Consider the following 20,611-nt stretch of genomic DNA (forward strand, 5'->3'; position numbering starts at 1 on the left):
AGTCCAACGCCAGTTTATAGTGTATTGTTACCGATTTTTTTTTTCTTTTTTTATTCCCCGCAAATGTTAATTGTTGGGGGCATTTAATATTTTATTATTTTAATGTTAATATTAATATTTAATTTAATTTTAGTCACTTGTGATGTATGACTCTGGCTGGTCCACGTACGGCGAAAGCCAGCATTGGGCCCCATTAGGCGCGCCATCTCGACGATTTGAGGGGATCTGATATTTTCTGTCGACGAAGGGGCGGGATCACCTTCATCTTCAGCCTGGCCCTTTTTGTTTCCTTCTTCGTGATTTTATATCCTTTGCAATAATTGTTGCCAAAAAATTCTATGTAATGATTTTTTTTTTTACAATTAAGAAGGGCGTGTGATCCTTTTGCTGTAATAATAAATGCAATGTGACGAATTTGTTGGCAACATTTTTATTTAATGCGCAGAATTTATTAAATATATTTTCAAAAAATCAATACCAACATTTGAATTTTTATTGGCAGAGGCACCATGCATTATTTTTTAAAATAAATAAATTAAAATTTGGAAAAAATATGCACAGGAATCGCATATTTTGCTCTGCTGCTAAGTGCACATGCAACCCATCATCTTTGAATACTATGAATCGGAAGGAGTATGTTTCTTTCTCTTCTAACAATGAAGCAAGAGTTTTAATCCTTGCATCATGTTAAACTTGTACAGTTTAAAGTTAAATTTAAGGGAATAAAATTTTTTTTTTAGATGAAGTTAACAAATAAGTAATGTGTATCATTTGGATGGTTTTAATGTTTTGTGAGTGAATGGAAGACATTGGGTGAGAATAATAAGAAGTGCTAAAAACAGGGGCATGTATGGGATATATTAGTCTATAATTTCATATGACACACAACCCTGCCAAATTTAATCAGTGAGTACTTGTTTTGAACGAGAAAAAAAATGGACCTTATTCGGCGAACTCGACATTGAAATGAGGAGAAATTGGATTTGGTTTGATCAAGTACTATCTCCGGTCCTAATTATAAGATTTAATTGATTAATTTGAGAAAATTAAAAAAATAAGTTAAGTTAGTTATTTATAATAAATAGATGCTGTGTTTTCTAAAATATTCTTGTTAATCAACTATATTAGCTAGAATTACCATTATTGAAAGGACAGTTTTAGAAAAAAATATAAATATAAGAGACAGAGTGGATTGAGATCTTATATTTAGGATCAAAATAAAAGTCAAACATAATTTTATATTAAGAACTGGAGATAGTATAACGTTGTTTGAACTTGAGTATGATCACAGTTTAAGAATATCAATTTGGGAATGTCTTTACGCTGAGCAATGTATTAGTTGATGCCCTGCCCACCCCAACTCTCGAATGCTACAAACTTACAACTAGTTAATTTCATCCAAGGTATGTGTTAAATTTGAGAATTTTTTTTTTGATAACATGAGATTTTTTCCAATGAAGGTGATTAAACTAATTGCTTGTATAATTCTCCAACTATCAGTGTCATTCGATTGACTTTAATGATCGGTGGTGACTGAACTAGCAATAACATTGATTAAAAGTCTAGTTTAAATGTAAATCATCAAATTACTTCCGATTAAACTAGACCGTTTTGGGGCTAATTATATAAAAATTTATTTATTCTCAACCGATCGATCTTGAAAGGCTAGTTATTGATTTTGATTTTTGAGGGATTTTAAGAAAACCTCAAATCAAATCAGGATCTCCTCAACTGATTCATTGGATTTTTAATTAACTAATTGAGTTGGTGTAATCAGGGCTTGGCGTCTACCACAAGACATAAGATGGCACCAACGAAAGAACCCAGATGGACCCCACTAACACGTGGTTCTCGATCCTCATCAAAATCCTGGGGGCAATCGGATTCTGGAAATACTATTTAGTGATGGATCGAAGTCGAACACAATGATCGATCTTGTCCATGTCATCATTCCCCCCCGGCCGTGGGTCCCCTACCGCCTCACCATATCATAATTTCCCAATTAAATGCAGAGAAATGGATGGCTCTAATATAATGCACTAGCAAATGAGGATAACTGACATTAATTCATAAAAAGAAGAACATAGAAGAGACACAACCACACATATATTGCTGGGTCCGTGGGGACACGATATAATTTTGGAGGGCCACTAAATTGTGCAGAAATAAAACAGTGATTGGATGAAACTGGAGAGGGCAAAAAAGGGAAGGGATGATGGTAGACTAATAAGGAGGAGACCAGAAGAGGTTCACTGTGGCATACGGAGGTTCGATATGTGCGGTATGAGTCAGCTCTGATTCAGTTTTGACTTAGTATATGTTTCTCTCTACCCTTTCGAATTTATATTTCCCTGTGTTTCCCCATTTCCACTTCTCTCATTGGTCACTTCTTTTGACGTTTTCTTAATGCTTTTTCCATCCCATCTTGATGCTTCAGGATAAGACCACCCTCCCTCTACTTCCTCCCACTCATTATTATACTTCACTATTTCTTTATCTACGCCTCAAGTTTCTTAAAGTATACATCCATCGATCTATCCAAATTTGCTCTTGTTGTTTTCTGTGGAAGTGTGTGGGTGTGTGTGTGTGTGTGTTTGTGTGTGGGGCATCTTTCTGTAATTAAATTACCAAAAGCCTTAATTAAATGAATTGTTGTCCGAAGGTGTTTTTGAATCTGATAACTTAGTTTACTATAGCAGAGCCATAAAGAAGATGCCATTCCGTAATCTGATCCCCCCTTTTTTTATGTACCTTTTGGATAGTTTTAATTCCTGGTGGCTAGCTTGCACTTATATAAGCAACAGGACGGCTTTATTATGGTTCTAAAGCATCGATCCTTGTCCTACTGTTGTATCTGAGTTGGACATATGATCATAAGGAAGAATAGAATTGAAAGGCTTATTAATTCGTTTGCAAGTTGCCACTTCATGTATTATAACCACGCTTTCCACATTTGATGAGATATATATATATATATATATATATGTATTCTATCAGCGGTTCTTCAAACAAGGGGCTGCAAAATTCCATTTTCAATCAATGTTGGTGAATAAATATATTCTAAGCATAGCCGCAGAACTATGTGTTGGCTTTGGCTTTTTCTTTTGTTATATCAACTTTCAACGGTTTAGAGTTACACATTGACTCCTACGGTCCTACCCCATTCTTCCCACTTGTTTGGCGAATCATTCACTTAATTGCCTTTACAAACTTTTATCTCTGTCTTCTTCATGATATTATGATCTCGCCTAGCTTTCCCTCTATACATTCCCCCCCAGCTTGATTATTCTAACCAATAGCACCCAATATTTTAAAATATCGGCACTCTGAAGCATAAGGATGCCCACGAACAACGTATTTGTGCCTTTTCTTTTAGTGGTTAACGTAAAGATGATATCAATCGACCGCTTTCTTTGATTTTCTTGTGAATATTATTAATCCTTCGGATTTAAATATATGTTCTGGGAAACATATATGAGAAAACTGGGGGCATAAAGTGGATCAAGTGGGCGATGGTATTTTCTTGGGAGTCACTCGATGCATGATTTTCGGTTTAGGGTTAGGTTTTTTTTAATGGGCGAAACTCGTGATGAATCTGGTGAAGACTCTGAAAGCTTTTTCCTCCACTCGAAAATTTATTGCTTTACTTCTCAACTGCCAAAAAGCTTCTCTCTTACACACGGGTTCTTGGATTCCAGCTCAAAAGATTTGGCTGCTTTGACTTTGAAAGAGTGGTCTCCGTTAAAAGTCATTTTTCCTCCACCACTATCAAAATATCTTAATTACTCCAAGCTGTATCACGACACACATGATATATTTATATATTATATATATATATATCTCTGTTTCGTTTAATGAACTAATTTGATCTCCTGCTTGACTTGTGTTCACAATATTATGCACCAGATATATAATTGGTCAACCATCAACGGTAAGTTATGCAGATATCAATCGACATCAGCCACTGTACTGTATTATCACGCTCGACTTGATCAATATCGGACCAATTAAGTTTATACTATATTTTTTTAGAGTCTGATTTTGTTGTCTTATAAGATCAACGTACGATTATCTCAATCTCGATCAAGTCTGATTAACCAGGAAGCTAGAAGCGGGGAAAAAAATCGAACATGGGATCTGCAACAACATACAATTATTCGATCTCGAGCATGTTCCTTGTAATAAGTAGTACTGTGGTCATTCGGCAGGGAGCTAGCTGGAAGGAAAAAAAACAAAACAAAAAAGGAACGTGGGATCTGCAATATTTCTAGGAAATTGCAAGTATCAGGTATGAAATTTTGTGGAGAGATTTGGGTAACATGACAATAAACTATTCATGTATGAATAAATTAAAAGACAAGAGTCGAAGGGGGTATATATGTGTGTCATGTGTTCATACTTTGTCAGTTTGTCGTGTCATTTAGGTTTCTTCCTCGCCTGCCTCCGATGGAGAACGAATCTTTTAGGGGTTACCTAATTGAGCAAGATATGCGTATTAAAAAATATCTTTGATCATACGAAAAGACAAAAGGAAGGAGGGGGCTGTGTTCAATACGAACGCGATACGTTAGCTATGCGTACCCTAAAAGGCCTAAAAACTTAGTGGTGCGAATTGATTTAACATGAAACCCGACAAAGGTGTTGACAGGTAACACTAACAACTGAGAATGAAGACTTACGTTTTATATTTAGCAATAAACCAGGACCCAAGCTTTTGACCCAAAAAACAAAACAAAAAACCAGGAGCCAAACACACGGTTTTTATGCCACGGAATTCTCCTGCTCATTCTCTCTTTCAAAAAATACTACTTTCAGTTCTTATTATAAGAGTTTGTTTGACTTTTATTTTAGTTTTAAATATAAGATTATAGTTCGCTTTGTCTCTCATATCTCTCTTTTTTTTCCCTGAAGATAATCCTTATAATAACGATAGTTCTAGTCAATACACTTAATTAGCAAGGATATGTTAGGAAATACAGCATTTATTTATTACAAATAACTAGCTTAATTAATTTTTTTAATATACTTAAATTAGTCAGTTAGATCAAAAGTAGTGTTAAAATAAAAATAGTTAATTCTTTATAACCCGTTCTTGATACTGAAGGTTTATTAATTTGTACATCTCGGATTTGCTTATTGCTCAACACTTTTGGCCAAAGGATGCCTCTAATTTGTGCTGTTTTGATTAATATTTCATTTAAATGTGAGTACCTTTCCTAACGAAGATTCAAAACTTGATTTACCATGTTAAGGGGATTAACTCTTTCTGCCCGAACATAACTTGTTGTTTTCTAACAACACTTGTCACTTCACAACTGGCTTAGAAAGAATTGGCGCGCAAACTGAAAGAGCTTTATAGTCCTTCTGGGCCCAAGCAATTTTTGTCGGCAACAAGGACCAAACAGTTTGTTGTTATAAGGTGCCTTTTTTTTTGGGTCAACTATAAGGTATCTTTTATTTTGGACAGAAATGCGAGTCGGAATGATCTGGGCCTAAGGCCTGAAGTAACCAAGTAATGTTTGGGCCCAGCCCATTTTGGATAACAACTGATCAAAGCGATAAAAGGAGTTGGTTAGGGCAGTTTGGGAGAGGGCTGGGGGTATAAAAGGCGGAAGGCGTCACTGTGAATGAATTAGGGCGTAATAGAAGACACGAAGCCGTAGAAGAGGGCTGTTTCATTCTGCCGCAAAATCTATCGTTAAGAATCACGGTAAGACTCAGATCGAATCTTAAAATCTGTCAGATGTCTTCGCGAGCTCTGTCAGTTACTTGATTTTTCCCCCCCCCCCTTTCTTTTGAGTGGAGTCTGTCTTGTCATGTTGGTTTAGATGGATCGGTACCAGAAGGTCGAGAAGCCAAGAGCAGAGACTCCAATTGATGAAAATGAGATTCGGATTACTAGTCAGGGAAGGATGCGCAACTATATTACCTACGCCATGAGCTTGATTCAGGTATTTGTTTCCTTGCTTTTTCTAGCTTCCATAAGCCCGTTATTTGGATTTTTTCCTCCTTCTATGTTGTTGGCTGGAGCAGGCACTCTTATGGAGTGAGCTTCCGAAGCTTTATATATTTGCAGTAATGTAGCACCTACGAGTTTAACTGCTTGAAGTTTTTCGAGTAATACTAACTCCGACTTCTCAATATGATTCCTCAGTAAAGCCTATTGTAATTTTCAAATTCAAATTATGGGGTCTTTTTCTTCAGCTATAGCCTGACATTTGAGCTGTCTTCCTGTATGAGAGACTTTGGTTTGTGGACACTCTTGTTTTTTGAGGTTTTCAAGCCTCCCGTGACGCGGGGGTTGGGGAGTTGAGTTGTGATGTTGCCTAGCGTTCATATATTGTTACGGTCTTACGGACCGACCCTGGTGTAATTATTTAGATGCAGCTGCTCCTGTTTGTTCTGATCTTTTGGGGGGGGGGATCAGAGCTTGGGCTCAATTAATTACGAAAGTAGTGTTCGAAAGTTGGTATTATGTATTTTCCTTCTCCATCTCAAAAAATTACATAACACATTTTTCCTCATACTGTTTTTTCTGGTTCATTCCCCAATTATATGTGACAAATGTGACTATGATTAATCTGAACGTGTACGTGTGTGTGTGTGTATGTATATTTTAAGATTGTTCCCCCTGCTCTATTTACCATCAAATATTAAAATGTCTAGCCAATGTCAAGTTCGTTCCCTGTTGCATGATTGAAAAGAATTTCAAAACATCTGAAGGGAGGGAATCAAGGGATTACCTTCTGCCTCCTTTGTCCCTAGGCTTTCTTTGGGTTTCTAAAAAGTTTGCGTTCCTAAGATTTTACGGATTCCAACGTTCTTCATTCTTGGTCTTAAATTGCACACCTTATTGTTCCTTTTTCTTTTTGCAGGAGAAAGGTTCTAATGAAATTGTCTTTAAGGCGATGGGCAGAGCTATCAACAAAACTGTAACAATTGTGGAATTGATCAAGGTTTGTTTGGCTTTATCACTCGCTAGGCATACAGTTGTGGTACTTTGTCTCATCATTATGAAAATTTTTTATTTATTTATTTTTGTGGCTGTGCAGAGGAGAATTGTGGGTCTTCATCAAAATACTGCAATTGGATCCACTGACATTACTGATACATGGGAGCCACTGGAGGAAGGCTTGCTTCCGTAATATCCATTTCTGAATAGAATTTTAAACTACGTGCCATAATGGCAAAGTCCAAATCACGCAAGCAACTGCTGTTGGAACCTGCTGATTTGCTGCTTTTTTTCTTTTTGTTTTTGTGTCTCTCTTGCAGTTTGGAGACCACGAGGCATGTGTCAATGATTACAATAACCCTTTCCAAGAAAGAACTTGATACATCCTCTGTGGGGTAAGTCTGAGCTTTACCCTTTCTAATTTCATAAAACCAAAAAAAAGAAAAAGTTCTTCTCTCAGGTTTCTAATCTTTTTTTACATATATTTTATTTTTTAAACATCGTAGCTAACTTCTAGTGCTATTGTATTTCTCTTCTAATATTTAGTTGGGTGCTCAATAAAATTCTGAATGTGCGAGTGCAATTTTTAGTTGTATTATCAATAGATGACTTATGTTTTGTTTCTTTGAATTGCGTATTTTAAACGGATTAGAACCCCTTGGGTCAAATTAGTTGTAAAAAAATTCTGGAAATTTGATGTATAAATAAGAAATAATAATTAACTATTGTGGTAATGTTTGACGTACAAATTAAACATTAAACCATATTAATCCCTATAAGACGGCCAAGAATTGCAGTTATCAAGTGATAAATACTATTCTATTTTTCAAGATAATGACTAATCGTCTAGATAATATCCTCGAAAGTGAATGATCCCTATTACTTGTGACTTATGATTTATTGGCCTGGGATTTACGGCTTTCCTAAGCTTAAGATAACCTTGTTTTCAAGTACTTGTGACAACTATGCAGTATTGGGTGGGGTAGGCTTTTATGCTGTACATCTATAATTCTATATTATATCTAGTGTATGCAAGGTGCCTCTGAGGTGAGCACATTGCATCCGCAAGAAAGATTCTGAAGGCACATTCCCAGGCTATAACCTCCTAGGAGGTTCCTTGCCTGAACTAGAAAGGCATTGAGCAGGGCCCTCTGCTACTCTATGTGATTTCATTGATGTAAACTAACTTGTATATGTCCAACTGACTTTTTAAAACTGCAAATTCTTTTTGCAGCTGAGAAAACGTAACAAGAAAAAGAATAGAAATATACGGAAGAATATATAGATGTCCTACTAGAGGTTCTTACTTTTACGCACTGAATGTAATGTTTTAAAGTTTGTATTGAATTGAATCGAACTGTATTAGATACCTGTGATAGTTTTGAATGACACTGGGTAATAATTACAAATTGGACAATCATAATCATAAGTAGTGGAAACATCAGAAATTTTGGCTTTGCTGATTATTTAAGATGATATATCTTCTAATTGTATCAGTTGAGCTGGTTTCAAGAAATTAGATTTTGTTCTTGTGAACTATGAGGATCGTTGGACTCATTATCTGCTGTTCCTTCAGGTATCAGCCTCCATTGCCAGCAGACCTGGTGAAGGCACCTATTGATTTTGATTATGAAGGAGGTAGGAAACATGATTAGTGACTCTGTTCCCCTGAAATTTTGCATTTTATGTATAATCCTAACTTTGTTTTCAGCAGAGGCTTCACCTAATGGGCGAGGTCGGGGGCGTGGTGGCAGAGGAAGGGGAAAGGCCAGAGGTATAGACATTACATAATTCTGTTTAATAGTGGGGTGCAATTTGTGTATGATGTTGAGTGTTGACAAAATACTAGAACTACTTTTGAGGCTGGGAGTCTTTCTTCTTTCAGCAAATGGTTTTATATCAACTGATTATGAAGATGGAGGTTGGGATCGCAATAGGGGAAATGTTAGGGGCAGGGGTAGAGGAAGAGGACGTGGCTTCCGTGGTCGTGGAAGGGGTGGGTACAATGATTCCCTCGTTGACATGCAGCAAGATGGAGGATACATCCAAGATGCGCCTTTTCAAGGCCGCGGTTGGTTTTCTTATCCTTGCTCCCAGATTTTTCCTTTTTCTGCAGGCGGTTAAGTTTGTGTTTATGATGCTATTGGTTTCTTGTAATGTTGTACCATTTATTAGTAGGACGCAATGTTTTCTGTTTTAATTGTTGCTTTAATAAATTTTGTGGTAAAACTGAGTGGATTGGCCAGACAAGCTATTAATTTTATTGGCTGAATGCCTGTGCCACTGCTCAACTATTTGCGATGTCAAAGTTATTTCAGCATGTTTAATGTATTGTAAACTCTAGCTGGGGCTAGAAGCAAATGAGAGAGGAAGAAGAGAAGGAAAGAAGAAATAAAGTGCTATGCCTAATCTGCCATTGGTTGCTTTTTGCAGGTCGAGGCCGTGGCAGGGGAGGATATCGTGGGAGGGGTCGTGGCTTCAGATCCAATGGGCCGATCCAGGCAGCTGCTTGAGGCAATCAATGGGTGACATTGAGTGAAGTTTGCCTGATCTGGTTTGATGTTATCTTACTTTAATCCCCTGGTTCTTGAAGAACTGTAGGCATTTTCTAAAGTTTTTGTAGACTAGCTCAAAACGACTGCCTCATAAAGGGTTTTTATAGTTTCTGTAGTCTAGTTTGAAACTGCTGTCTCATAAAGGCAGCCCCGTTGACGTTGAAGACGTAGGTCAGATATTTGAACAGTTGTAGTTCTGTTTCGTTCCTGACTCTCATTCTTTAATTTAATTTCCCACAGATTTGTCGAATTAATCTTGGCCCAATTAGTGGCCGGATATTTTTCTTGTTTTTCGTTCTGTTAATGGAAGGAAACTTGCGTTGTTGGGTGGATTGCTTGTTTTGACTCATTAGTCACCATTTTAGTTAAATGTTTTCCTGAAGATGTATTAGTTCAGGTAACACGTCGTCTGTGAATGAGCAACGGATCTGAAAATCTTCCATCAAGAAGGATATCTGAAGAAGATTTATCTTCTTGGGTTCTAGATTGTATAAATATGGAACCTATGGTTTTATTCTATTTATTTATTTATTTTGGATGTTTTCGGCCTCTTTTATTGGGTTTAGATGGCACGGCAAGTGATATCTTACATACTTTGAACATCTATTTTACTGTTCATAGCTTGAAAATTTTCTTATGTTTGTACTTCAAGGGTAACCTTGCTCATCCTTTTTCGAAAAAATAGAAGTTAAACGCTTGAAACTGCGGGGGAATATCGAGGGAATAATGATAAATTTGTATGGAAAGTTTTAAGAAAATGCAAGGAATCAGAGAATTATAGAGTTTATTGAATTCAATATCAATTTTATATTTAGTGTTTCAAATAGTTCTTGTGCCTTGGTAATGAGTATTGTCAAGTTATTATACCTAAAGTATTGAACCCTTGTTATTTTACCCCAAAAAAAAAAGTATTGAACCCTTATTACGTAGCGTGAATTTAGCCGTGTGCGCCTGAGAAATTGTAAGATATGCCACGACTGGGCTGTGGAAAGTGTTTTGTTCAGGGTACAGGTATGTATTTTCATTTCTGGAACCACCCCTGACCGAAGACACAATGGAAAATTAGGAAGATAAACTGTAGGATATTAATTTCAAAATATAATTATGTTAATGCTTATTATGAATTGTGATTTTGATGCATAAATTTTTAAACGCTTGGAAAAATATTCTCTAAAACTGATATCCATTGACAATTGAAAATGTGATAAAATATTTTTAAAAATATAATTTATTTTTTTAATGATAAAGCTTCTTTAAATTTGAAAACATAACAACTTTTCTTTATTAAAAAGGAGTATGATAATCATGCAGTTAAATCTAAATAAAAAGAATTTTCTGATATTTTAAAATTAAAGTGTTAAAATTATATTTAGTTTGTGAAACAGTTTTTTTTGGGTGCAAAATTAGAATATCTGGAAGGAAATTTTCATCAGATATGTAATAAGTAGGGGAGTTCATATTGTGTTTTCTTTAGCCTTTAACGGTATTATTCCTATGGTAGAACCAAGATCAACTAAATCATCATTAAAATAATATAGTTTAATTGTATAAAAAATAATATAATTTAATTAGAAATATATTATATACTGATTTATTTTTAATTCAAGATTCGTTATTTAAAGAAAGGGAGCGAAAAAAAAAATTACATGATTCAATTCATTTCATGACATCCGTCCAACATCAAACCTCTAGATTGATTCACTGTTTCAGACAAATTTTTGCCTCATTTTTCAAGGGGTGATTGTTTTGGTTGGGTTTTGGCTCAAGCTGGAAAGCTAGAGCATTTGGAGAAAACTTGAGAAGTGTGTTCAATTTCGATATTTTTCACGCTGGCTTGTAGAGAAAGAAAAGAATGTTACATTGAATCGGAAGGAGCAGTACAGTGACGGAGAAAGTTGCTGAAGGTCTGGAACCCTAAACAGCTTCTCTTCAGCTGACTCGATCTGGACTTGTGAGTTGCTCTTAGTTCAATTCTCCTTCCTTCTTCTATTGATTCACTTCAATCATCCTTTTGAGTTTACAGTAAGAGTTTTTTGTTTTTCTTTTCAATGCTCTGAGAAACTCCAGGGAAATAAAGGTGGCAGGAGGCGATTTCGTTGATATTTTCTCAAAATGACTCAAGATGTTGAGATGCAAGATCACACAACTCCTTCGCATTCCGTCTCTTCAGCTGTTCCATCTACTTTGCAGCGTATGAATCTCTTCGTCAGATTACTCAGAGCGATTTTACATTTCGACTCGACGTGTTTTATTTATCCTGAAAATTCTTTTTCCCCTCTTTGGACTTTGGCGCTTCAGATTTAAAGGAGATAGCGTCACTCATTGAGACCGGTTCGTACTCTAAGGAAGTTCGTAGAATTGCTCGTGCTGTTCGCCTTACAATTGCGTTGAGGCGCAAATTGACAGCATCGGCGCTCTTATCCTTTATCGATTATGTTGCTTGTCCGGGTTCTGAACCTCACGCCAGATTCTCTGCCTATCTTCCCGAGGTCAATATGCACATCTTTTACTTTGTGTTAGATTCAGGGACGATGCGTCTGAGAAATCTTTTAGCCATCTGTCGTTATATTTTGGTATCTTCACATGAGATTTAGTATCTCTGTCCTCCAAAGGCGGGGGAAAATAAAGCAATGAGTGAGATGAAGACGTCTCATCATTTTTTTCGCCCTTGCAAATTTGGTAATGGTCAGAATTAGAAACTTCTACTATCCAAAGTGGCAGTGGTGATTTCCTTGCTTTCAGATTCTAAATGAAATCTTTCTACCAAGACTATATCATGATTAAATTGCATTAGGTAGCATGCCTCTAGATAATTCGTTAGGTAGCATTTTTCTCATATGCCTACGGGGTGACTCTGACAGAGAATCCTTGACTCGGTTTAATTTTATTAAGGAGGCTAACTCCCTTTCCATGATACGTCTCGTGAGGTAGAAATTGGCTCCTATTAATACTACTTCCGTTTCAAGTTATATGTATGTGCCTTGCCTTTAGTAATGGCCATGTAAATTCTATTCTAATAGTAATCTTGTATTTTATGACTCTATCAAATGGTTTTGTTGGGTGTTAGGCTATCTTTATTTGCTTCGGTATGATGTAAGAACATTTTTTTAATCCACTGCAAATGTGTTGAAAGGAGAAGTAATTTTTTGGTTAATTGATTTAAGAATAAGAACTTCTAGAAGGATTATTGTGTTTTACCCCCTCTTCTCCTCTCTTCCGGGTAAATATTATTCTTTTTACTTCTACGTTTTGATAGATACAACGTTCTTCTATTTATAATGTCTTTATAGGAAGATTGTCATCAGATGGAAGTAGATAATGCAACACCTACTGTTCAATCCTCAGCTAAGCACTTATTGCCCGAGATGGAGATGTACTGTTACTTGGTCATACTACTTTTTCTGATTGATCAGAAGAGATATAAGGAGGTTGGGTCCCATACTCGTGCTCATTTTTTTTAATAAAAATATTTACTACTACTGATTGAATGCTGAAGTTGCTTTTATCTATTTATTTATATTTTTTTAGGCCAAAGTTTGTTCCTCAGGAAGCATTGCCCGGGTGAAGAGCCTTAACAGAAGGACTGTTGATGTTATTGCGTCCAGATTGTACTTCTATTATTCATATATCTATGAACTCACAGGAGATCTTGCAGAAATTCGGGGGTAAGTAAGATGCTTATATGTGTAATCCACAAATCAAATGCTGAGGTAGATGGCTAGATTTTTTTAATTTTTTTTTGGATTTAAATTCAGTAAGAGGTGGTAAGATTTTATCTTATGCTCTAAACTATAAGAATCAAAACGTTCCATTTTATTAATTCTTGTGATTTACAAATTGGCAACTGGGATGGACTTATGACGTTCTATTGAATTTTCCTCTTATTAAATCCAACTCTGGTTTGATTTTGCTCATAAGTAAAGGAAATTAGTATACAAAATTGAATGAGTTTTATCTTGTTCCAAACTAAATTGCCTTTCTATTTTCAGTAACCTTCTTGCATTGCACCGGATTGCCACCCTTCGCCATGATGAGCTTGGTCAGGTTTGTTTCAGATGATTATAGGTTCTTTCACAAGGCTTAAGATCTTGTACTAACATGATGATGGGATGCAGGAAACACTTCTTAATTTGTTGCTCCGTAACTATCTCCACTACAATTTATATGATCAGGCGGAGAAGTTGAGATCTAAGGCGCCCCAGTTTGAGGCACATTCAAACCAGCAAGTATGATGGTCTTGTTATTGTAGTTACCACTTACGGATTTCTTATCTTTCATTAATGCAATATCAGTCTTTCAATGTCTGTGCTGAGAACTCTTTTCTAACTATTCCTGCATGGTCAGCCTTTTTAATGATTTTGATTTTGTGTGTTCATGTGGTCTAACTGTTTTTTTTTTTTTTGGGGGAGTTCTAAAAATCTTTGTTTTCTTATATTCATATTTCATTAACATTTTCACTCCTGCTGCATCTTGTTTCAAGTTCTGTCGATATCTCTTCTACCTTGGGAAAATTCGGACAATTCAGTTGGAGTACACTGATGCAAAAGAGTCCCTCTTGCAAGCTGCTCGAAAAGCTCCGGTTGCAGCACTTGGTTTTCGAATTCAGTGTAATAAGTGGGCTGTGATAGTGCGTTTGTTGTTGGGAGAAATACCTGAGAGGACCATCTTCATGCAGAAAGGAATGGAGAAAGCTTTGAGACCTTACTTTGAGCTTACAAATGTGAGATAACATGGTTAACTGAAGTTAGTTTTTACAGTATCTATGTGCTTCTTATATCATCGTTTTAATCTCCTTCCTCTTCATCGCTGTTTTTATAATGAGAAGTCTATCAAACCTCTGTAAGATGTAACTGGTGCTACCTCTGCTTTTTGGGGTTTGCCTGTGATATTTCATTTTAAATGTTGGGTTTATGAAATGAATGAAATATCTTCCAAAAATTATCTCTCTTCTGGTTACTGTGCTCAAGTATTAAATGAACAATTATTTATCATTATTTATGTGCTTCTGAGTTTGTAAAAAAAGTTATTGGATAATTGATTACTTATTAGAAGCCAGAGCAATGGTGGTCTTAGTCATCAAATTGTGATGAATTCTGCTGATGAGGAAGTTGGTTGGTTTGTCTTTTTATAAGTCATATAGATCTCTGTTTCAAACTTTGAAACTTAAATCCAAATCAAAAACTCTGTTTCATTCATTAGGTTGAGCAAAAATCTTTGGTAGAGTTAAGTGTTTACTATCTGGTTTTTCAATCAAAATATAACATGGATTAACTTCGTTGAATATCGAACAATTCTATGCATCTGTTCTCACAATATATATATATATATATATATATTCATTTGTAGTTTTTTACATTGTAGAACTCTGTAGCAAACATCTGAGCGACTTTTCTACATCTAATTGAGCAATAATCTTATAAATGTTTGTGTGTGATTTTCTTGGCTTGTGTTTTTTCTTCCTTAGTCGATTCATTATCACCCATCATGTAGTTAATTTTGTCAATTTTTTTTTGTAATTGGCATAATCCGTCTCTGTTAGCTTATACTACCTCCGGTCTTTAATATAAGACTTTGTTTAACTTTTATTGTGGTTCTAAATATAAAATCTCAATTCACTTTGTTCTCATATTTATTTATTATTTTTTTTCCAAAGTAGTTTTTTCAACAGCAATAATCTAGCCAATACGCTTGATTGATAATGATATTTGAGGAAAGAAACCACCTATTTATTACAAATAACTAACTTAACTTCTTTTTTTAATCTCTTCAAATTAGTCAACTAGCTTTTATAATTAGGATCAGAGGTAGTATATATTTAAAGTAAAAGGACTAAATTGGAAATTGAGTGAAACTCTAAGGACTTGTGGTAATTTGACCTGTAATACTGCATAATCTTTCTAATTAATCAAATCAACAAAAACAGCAGCAGCAGAAGCAATTAGATGGGTCGATAACAAAATTTTCATAAGTTGCAATGATTATAATTTAAATTTGTCCCAATTACTCTTTTCCCCAAATAATCCTAGGTGCAAAATATTGACATATCAGCAACTAAATTGCTGCTATACTATGCTTGAAAGACATGTTCATCTAATTGAGATTTGAGTGTTTTGTAAACTAGAGATACTAGAAGTGCAAAGGAGCTTATGTTAAAATAAGTCTCTCTCTCTCTCTCTCTCCCCCTCCCAGATGTGGTAGTGTTTAATCAGTTTTGTGGAATTTCAGGCTGTTCGAATTGGAGACCTGGAGCTATTTAGGAATGTTGCGGACAAGTTTGCTGCTACTTTCAGTGCTGATGGAACTCATAATTTGATTGTTAGGTTGCGTCATAATGTCATCAGGACTGGTTTACGAAACATAAGCATTTCTTATTCACGTATCTCGCTTGCTGATGTGGCACAAAAATTGAGGTTAAACTCTGCAAACCCCATCGCAGATGCTGAGAGCATTGTAGCCAAGGCCATCAGAGATGGTGCAATTGATGCTACTTTGGACCATCGTAATGGGTGGATGGTATCGAAGGAAACTGGAGATGTATACTCCACTACTGAGCCTCAATTGGCTTTTAATACTCGTATTGCCTTCTGCCTTAACATGCATAATGAGGCCATCCGGGCACTGCGTTTCCCGCCAAACACACACAATGAGAAGGAAAGCGCTGAAAAGCGCAGAGAGAGGCAGCAGCAGGAGCAAGAATTAGCTAAGCACATTCAAGAGGAGGATGATGATGATTTCTGATTTCTGATAATGACTGTTCTATTCATCTCAGTTGCGGTCATGGTCTTCATTTCTAACTCTGCTCTTATTTCTCCTTTGGATGACGTCCATAACATTTTTCATAACATGGAAGGTGGAATTCTTTTTCTTGATTGATCACTGTTTGCTTCCATTTATTGTGATAAACTTATCTCTGAAACTTATTCAATTTGCCTTGGTCTTGTGGCATTATTGAGATTTAATAGATTTCAAGGAGGCATAATGAGAATAACAAGTTGAGAACGAGTTTTGCAAGGGTATTTTTCTTTAATATTGATACGATAAGAGTGTGGATCTATCTCCTAGATTAATAAGTCAGGATTCTTTGATGGCCAAGTTTCAGGTAGAGATTTCAGCCTAATCTAGCGGCTAACATGCTACTTTCCTTGATCAAGTACCTTTCTGTTTCAAATGAAACATTGATACCTAAATAAATGGAAAAGAAAAGGTGCTGTGGTCGCTTAAAGTACAAGTTGTGTTTTCCTTGTTTTAAAATTATCATGTTACTGCATTAAATAGTTAGGACTTCGGAGAGAAGCATGACCAGCTCTCTAGAATGTATCATTATCATCTTCAATCGACGCGATATTGGAAGTAGTGCTGCTAATATTCATGGTCCAGAGGCATTCATGAAAGAATTCAAATTTTAGTTTTCAGTATTGGTGACATCTGCATCTTTCAATTGGAGAGTTAGCGATGTGATCCTTTGCGGGCCATGTGAATGTTGTTTGGGACATCTTGCAGGCTTGCACACAGATTAAGAATAGTTGGATTGCTTTATCTGTTTAGAGATTATTTCAATGAAAAAAAGAGTTTGGATTTGGCAGGAAGAGCTAGTTCTTAAATAAAATTGCTTTAATAGCAAGATACTTATGCCTAATTAAAATCTATTTCAATATTTCAATCATACCCTTGTTAATTATGATGATATAAGTATCAACCACCTTCATAATCTCACAGCTTCATGATTAAACACCTTATAATTTAGACCACTTTTTATTTTTGAAAGACGCCTTGTATAAAGCACTATAGGAAGTAATTAATTTAAAAGATTTACGTTTTAGTTTTATTGATTTTTTATTTTTATAATTACAAGATTAAAAATGATATCTGACTTTTCAGCACATAGAATAATAATGAGAGGAGATTAAGTACGATCATAATTATGAGAGCATGTCAATTTGCACATCAATGTAACCATACATCATTCGTCCAAAAAATGTGCAAGCCCATCTAATATGTGTTTCAAATACCAAGCATATCCCGCCGCAGCATGGTGAATCCTCGTTCCTCCACGATGAGACAGTAGAGATAAAGGGGTTTATTTGTCTTGTCCTTTTCCTTACTATACTCTTCAATTATTATTAAGTGGATCTTGATTCTCCAATAAAGGGCTCTTTGTGACAAAATGATTATTGAGGCTTGAATCTGAGTTTCTTGACGGTGCTAAAAATACATTAGAATGGCTATTTTTTAATTTGTTTATCAACGCGAGATTTGGATGAGAAGAGATGTTAAGTATTTAATCAAATAAGACAGATGAGTGCCCAACATCTTCTGCCACTTCCAATCTGTGTGAACGGTGACCTTTGCCAGCCTCCTATTCTTGAAAAATTTAGATGCCAGCCTGGTTCTCTTCGCAATCTCACATCTTTCAAACATAATTCAAAATCAATTCATCAAACGGCGATCACAGAGCTGCCACCGAAGACGCCATGAAAGTCTTGCTGCAGCAAACCGCAGCCCGTGATTAATCTAAGGCCAAAATAGGGCATCTCACATGTTGGTAACACATTAAAAATAGTTTGCTATCATATGGGGTCAAATACTCCCATGTGATCATGTATGGTACCACGATCTGTATACTATTTCTTGCTACTTATTGGCTGTCATTATAATTAATTAGCAATTGGCCTACAAACCAACAGAACTAATAGATGTAACCAAAAACAGGGGAGGGCTTTTTTTTTTTTTAAGATGAAAAAAAGTAGGGGGACCAAATGGGCTTGTGGATTTTGATACATTCACGGCTCTAATGTTGGGATGGACATGTGGGTTTGAAGGGGGTGTGATGGAAGAGAACGTGGGAATTATTGAATGAAGGTCAGAACTCTGTACAGTTTCGCAGAGATAAATTAATTTTAATCAATAAATATTGTCTCTGAGTTCTCTCCTGTTGCAGAACTCACATGTGCCCGTTGCAGCCCTTAGTGAATCTAATCTCTTATTTAAGGAGACACATTTCGTGCTTGGAAATGACAATACATGTAAATACAAGCTCAGCTTTCCTCCTCAGTCTTCCTCATTATCTGAGCAGCTGGTTCACTTGGGTGTCAGCATTAAGCAGAGCAAGGAAATGGAGAAAGCAATGGTTCTTCTGGGCAGCCTGGTGGCATTATGGTATGTCTCAATGACTGTTTCTGCCTTAGCACCTTCTGGATGGACCCAAGGACATGCCACTTTCTATGGAGGTGGCGATGCTTCAGGAACCATGGGTAAGTAAACTATGAAGTATCCATAATGATACGTTGACGAATTATTGTTAAGGATGAAATCTGAAAAATGACTGGGAGGTTGATTTCAGGAGGAGCTTGTGGATATGGAAATCTGTACGCAACAGGGTATGGAACAAGAACTGCAGCTTTAAGCACAGCCTTGTTCAATGATGGAGCTTCTTGTGGGCAGTGCTTCAAAATCATATGCGATTATAAGACAGACCCAAGATGGTGTTTGAAAGGAAGATCTGTAACTATAACTGCCACTAACTTCTGCCCTCCCAATTACGCTCTTCCAAGCAACAATGGAGGTTGGTGCAACCCACCTCTGAAGCACTTCGACATGGCTCAACCCGCTTGGGAAAAGATCGGTATTTACAGGGGAGGCATCATCCCTGTCTTGTTCCAAAGGTTATTAATTATGCTCAACACGTGTTTGCCTAGCCAGTGTTCGCTTGTTTTGAATCTTGAGAGATGAAATTAATGCCGTGTATGTTGCAGGGTTCCATGTAAGAAGCACGGAGGTGTTAGGTTCACTGTGAATGGAAGAGACTACTTTGAGTTGGTAATGATCAGTAATGTGGCAGGGGCTGGATCCATAGCTTCTGTGTCCATCAAAGGCTCAAAGACTGGGTGGATGTCTATGTCCAGAAACTGGGGAGCTAATTGGCAATCCAATGCCTATCTGAATGGTCAATCTTTGTCGTTCAAGGTCACAACCAGTGATGGAGAAACCAGGTGTTCCCAAATGTGGTTCCATCTTCTTGGAGTTTTGGCCAGACATTCTCCAGCCATATCCAGTTCTAAAGCTTACAGCTGTTATATAAATATTATATAAACTTCTTCTCTGGGTTCTGGGTTCTGGGTTCTGCATTTTCATGAACAGAACGGCAGAGGCGTGCTTATATATTATTGTATCGGAGCAGCCCGCCACCCTCTCTTTGCTTTTTTTCTCTTTTTGGTGATCTGGGTTGGTTGGTGGGATCAAACCTGTCAACTCATGAAGCTTCCGTATATGATTTATGGGTTATGTGTATTAATAACAAGAAGGCAGCTTGCAGAAACAAGCTTCTTTCTGAAGTATACCATATATTGCTGTAATATGAATACTCTTGTTATAAGTTGAGATTCTCTGGATTGTTTTACTGAAAAGTCTCTACTTTCTGATGAGTTTCAAGGGAAAATTAAAAATAGAAGTGAACTTGAAGGAATTCAGGAAAAATTCCTTTAATAAAGACCGAGAGTTAGGTGTTAATTGTGTGGAATCATATGATGATGAAAAGGAGGATGCTTGACAGCTTCCCAGGTAGATTTTAATATAACGTAAGACGTGTGTGAAATTTTTTTCAAGAAAATAATTAAAATCATCATGTTAGGTGGCTTGCTTACAGCAAAACCTTATCCACAGCTACATTACTCATTCTGAGTTCTGATTGACTCTGAGAAAGTGGAACTTGTAGCCATCAGGCTTCAGCTGCTGCGTTCAGACTTTGTCATGTCCTCTCATTCAATCTCAAGTATGGACTCCAGAAGCTATAATTTACTGCAACTTCATATTTTTCTTCTAAGGAATATAAATAATTGAATGATTGTTGTTCCAAGGAATTACACTCTGGGATTTGAAACCAGTGACAGATGGAGGAGGGAGGGACTGGTAATGTTCTATTCTTTCTTAGTGTTATATAGATGGCCTTCTCAAACTTTATACAAATTTTGTACAATATATTCTTTTTTAGCATCAATCCCTCTTATAGTTAAATTTTAATTCTGTATCTGGTAGAAACCTAATATAACTTTCAAGAATTGGCTGATGTTACCAATAAAGGATAGTAAGCCGGACCTTCCCAACTTGT

The 20,611-nt window shown here is 36.3% G+C and overlaps 3 protein-coding genes across 5 annotated transcripts; all 3 read left to right on the top strand.

Annotated features, from left to right (window-relative positions):
• Positions 1 to 5,601: 5,601 nt before the first annotated feature.
• On the top strand, positions 5,602 to 9,848 carry LOC114740566 (ribonuclease P protein subunit p25-like protein). 2 transcript variants are annotated; one of them, XM_028928727.1, is made up of 9 exons: positions 5,602 to 5,710; positions 5,829 to 5,951; positions 6,876 to 6,956; positions 7,053 to 7,141; positions 7,273 to 7,347; positions 8,529 to 8,590; positions 8,664 to 8,726; positions 8,838 to 9,023; positions 9,386 to 9,848. In XM_028928727.1, exons 2-9 carry the CDS (start codon positions 5,829 to 5,831, stop codon positions 9,463 to 9,465), a joined length of 759 nt encoding a protein of 252 aa, XP_028784560.1. In that variant the 5' UTR covers positions 5,602 to 5,710; the 3' UTR covers positions 9,466 to 9,848. The 2 variants fall into 2 exon arrangements, with proteins under 2 accessions (XP_028784560.1, XP_028784561.1); XM_028928728.1 differs by having other exon boundaries at positions 8,667 to 8,726.
• A 1,398-nt stretch (positions 9,849 to 11,246) lies between these two features.
• On the top strand, positions 11,247 to 16,459 carry LOC114740562 (probable 26S proteasome non-ATPase regulatory subunit 3). Of its 2 annotated transcripts, none has more exons than XM_028928721.1 (9): positions 11,247 to 11,458; positions 11,566 to 11,698; positions 11,806 to 11,996; positions 12,798 to 12,935; positions 13,036 to 13,172; positions 13,497 to 13,551; positions 13,623 to 13,733; positions 13,988 to 14,227; positions 15,733 to 16,459. In XM_028928721.1, the coding sequence occupies exons 2-9, from the start codon at positions 11,620 to 11,622 to the stop codon at positions 16,243 to 16,245; spliced, it is 1,464 nt and encodes a 487-aa protein (XP_028784554.1). In that variant the 5' UTR covers positions 11,247 to 11,458; positions 11,566 to 11,619; the 3' UTR covers positions 16,246 to 16,459. The 2 variants fall into 2 exon arrangements, with proteins under 2 accessions (XP_028784554.1, XP_028784555.1); XM_028928722.1 differs by having other exon boundaries at positions 11,575 to 11,698.
• Positions 16,460 to 18,531: 2,072 nt separating this feature from the next.
• On the top strand, positions 18,532 to 19,903 carry LOC114740565 (expansin-A11). The gene is given in 4 exon segments (XM_028928726.1): positions 18,532 to 18,758; positions 18,848 to 19,169; positions 19,260 to 19,495; positions 19,498 to 19,903. Coding segments are annotated over 4 exon segments (765 nt in total). The 5' UTR covers positions 18,532 to 18,619; the 3' UTR covers positions 19,566 to 19,903.
• The last annotated feature ends 708 nt before the right edge of the window (positions 19,904 to 20,611 follow it).

Source organism: Neltuma alba, unplaced genomic scaffold (genome assembly GCF_004799145.2).
Source record: "Neltuma alba isolate B1F8T4 unplaced genomic scaffold, ASM479914v2 tig00003186_pilon, whole genome shotgun sequence".
In the NCBI taxonomy this organism is placed as follows: domain Eukaryota; kingdom Viridiplantae; phylum Streptophyta; class Magnoliopsida; order Fabales; family Fabaceae; genus Neltuma; species Neltuma alba.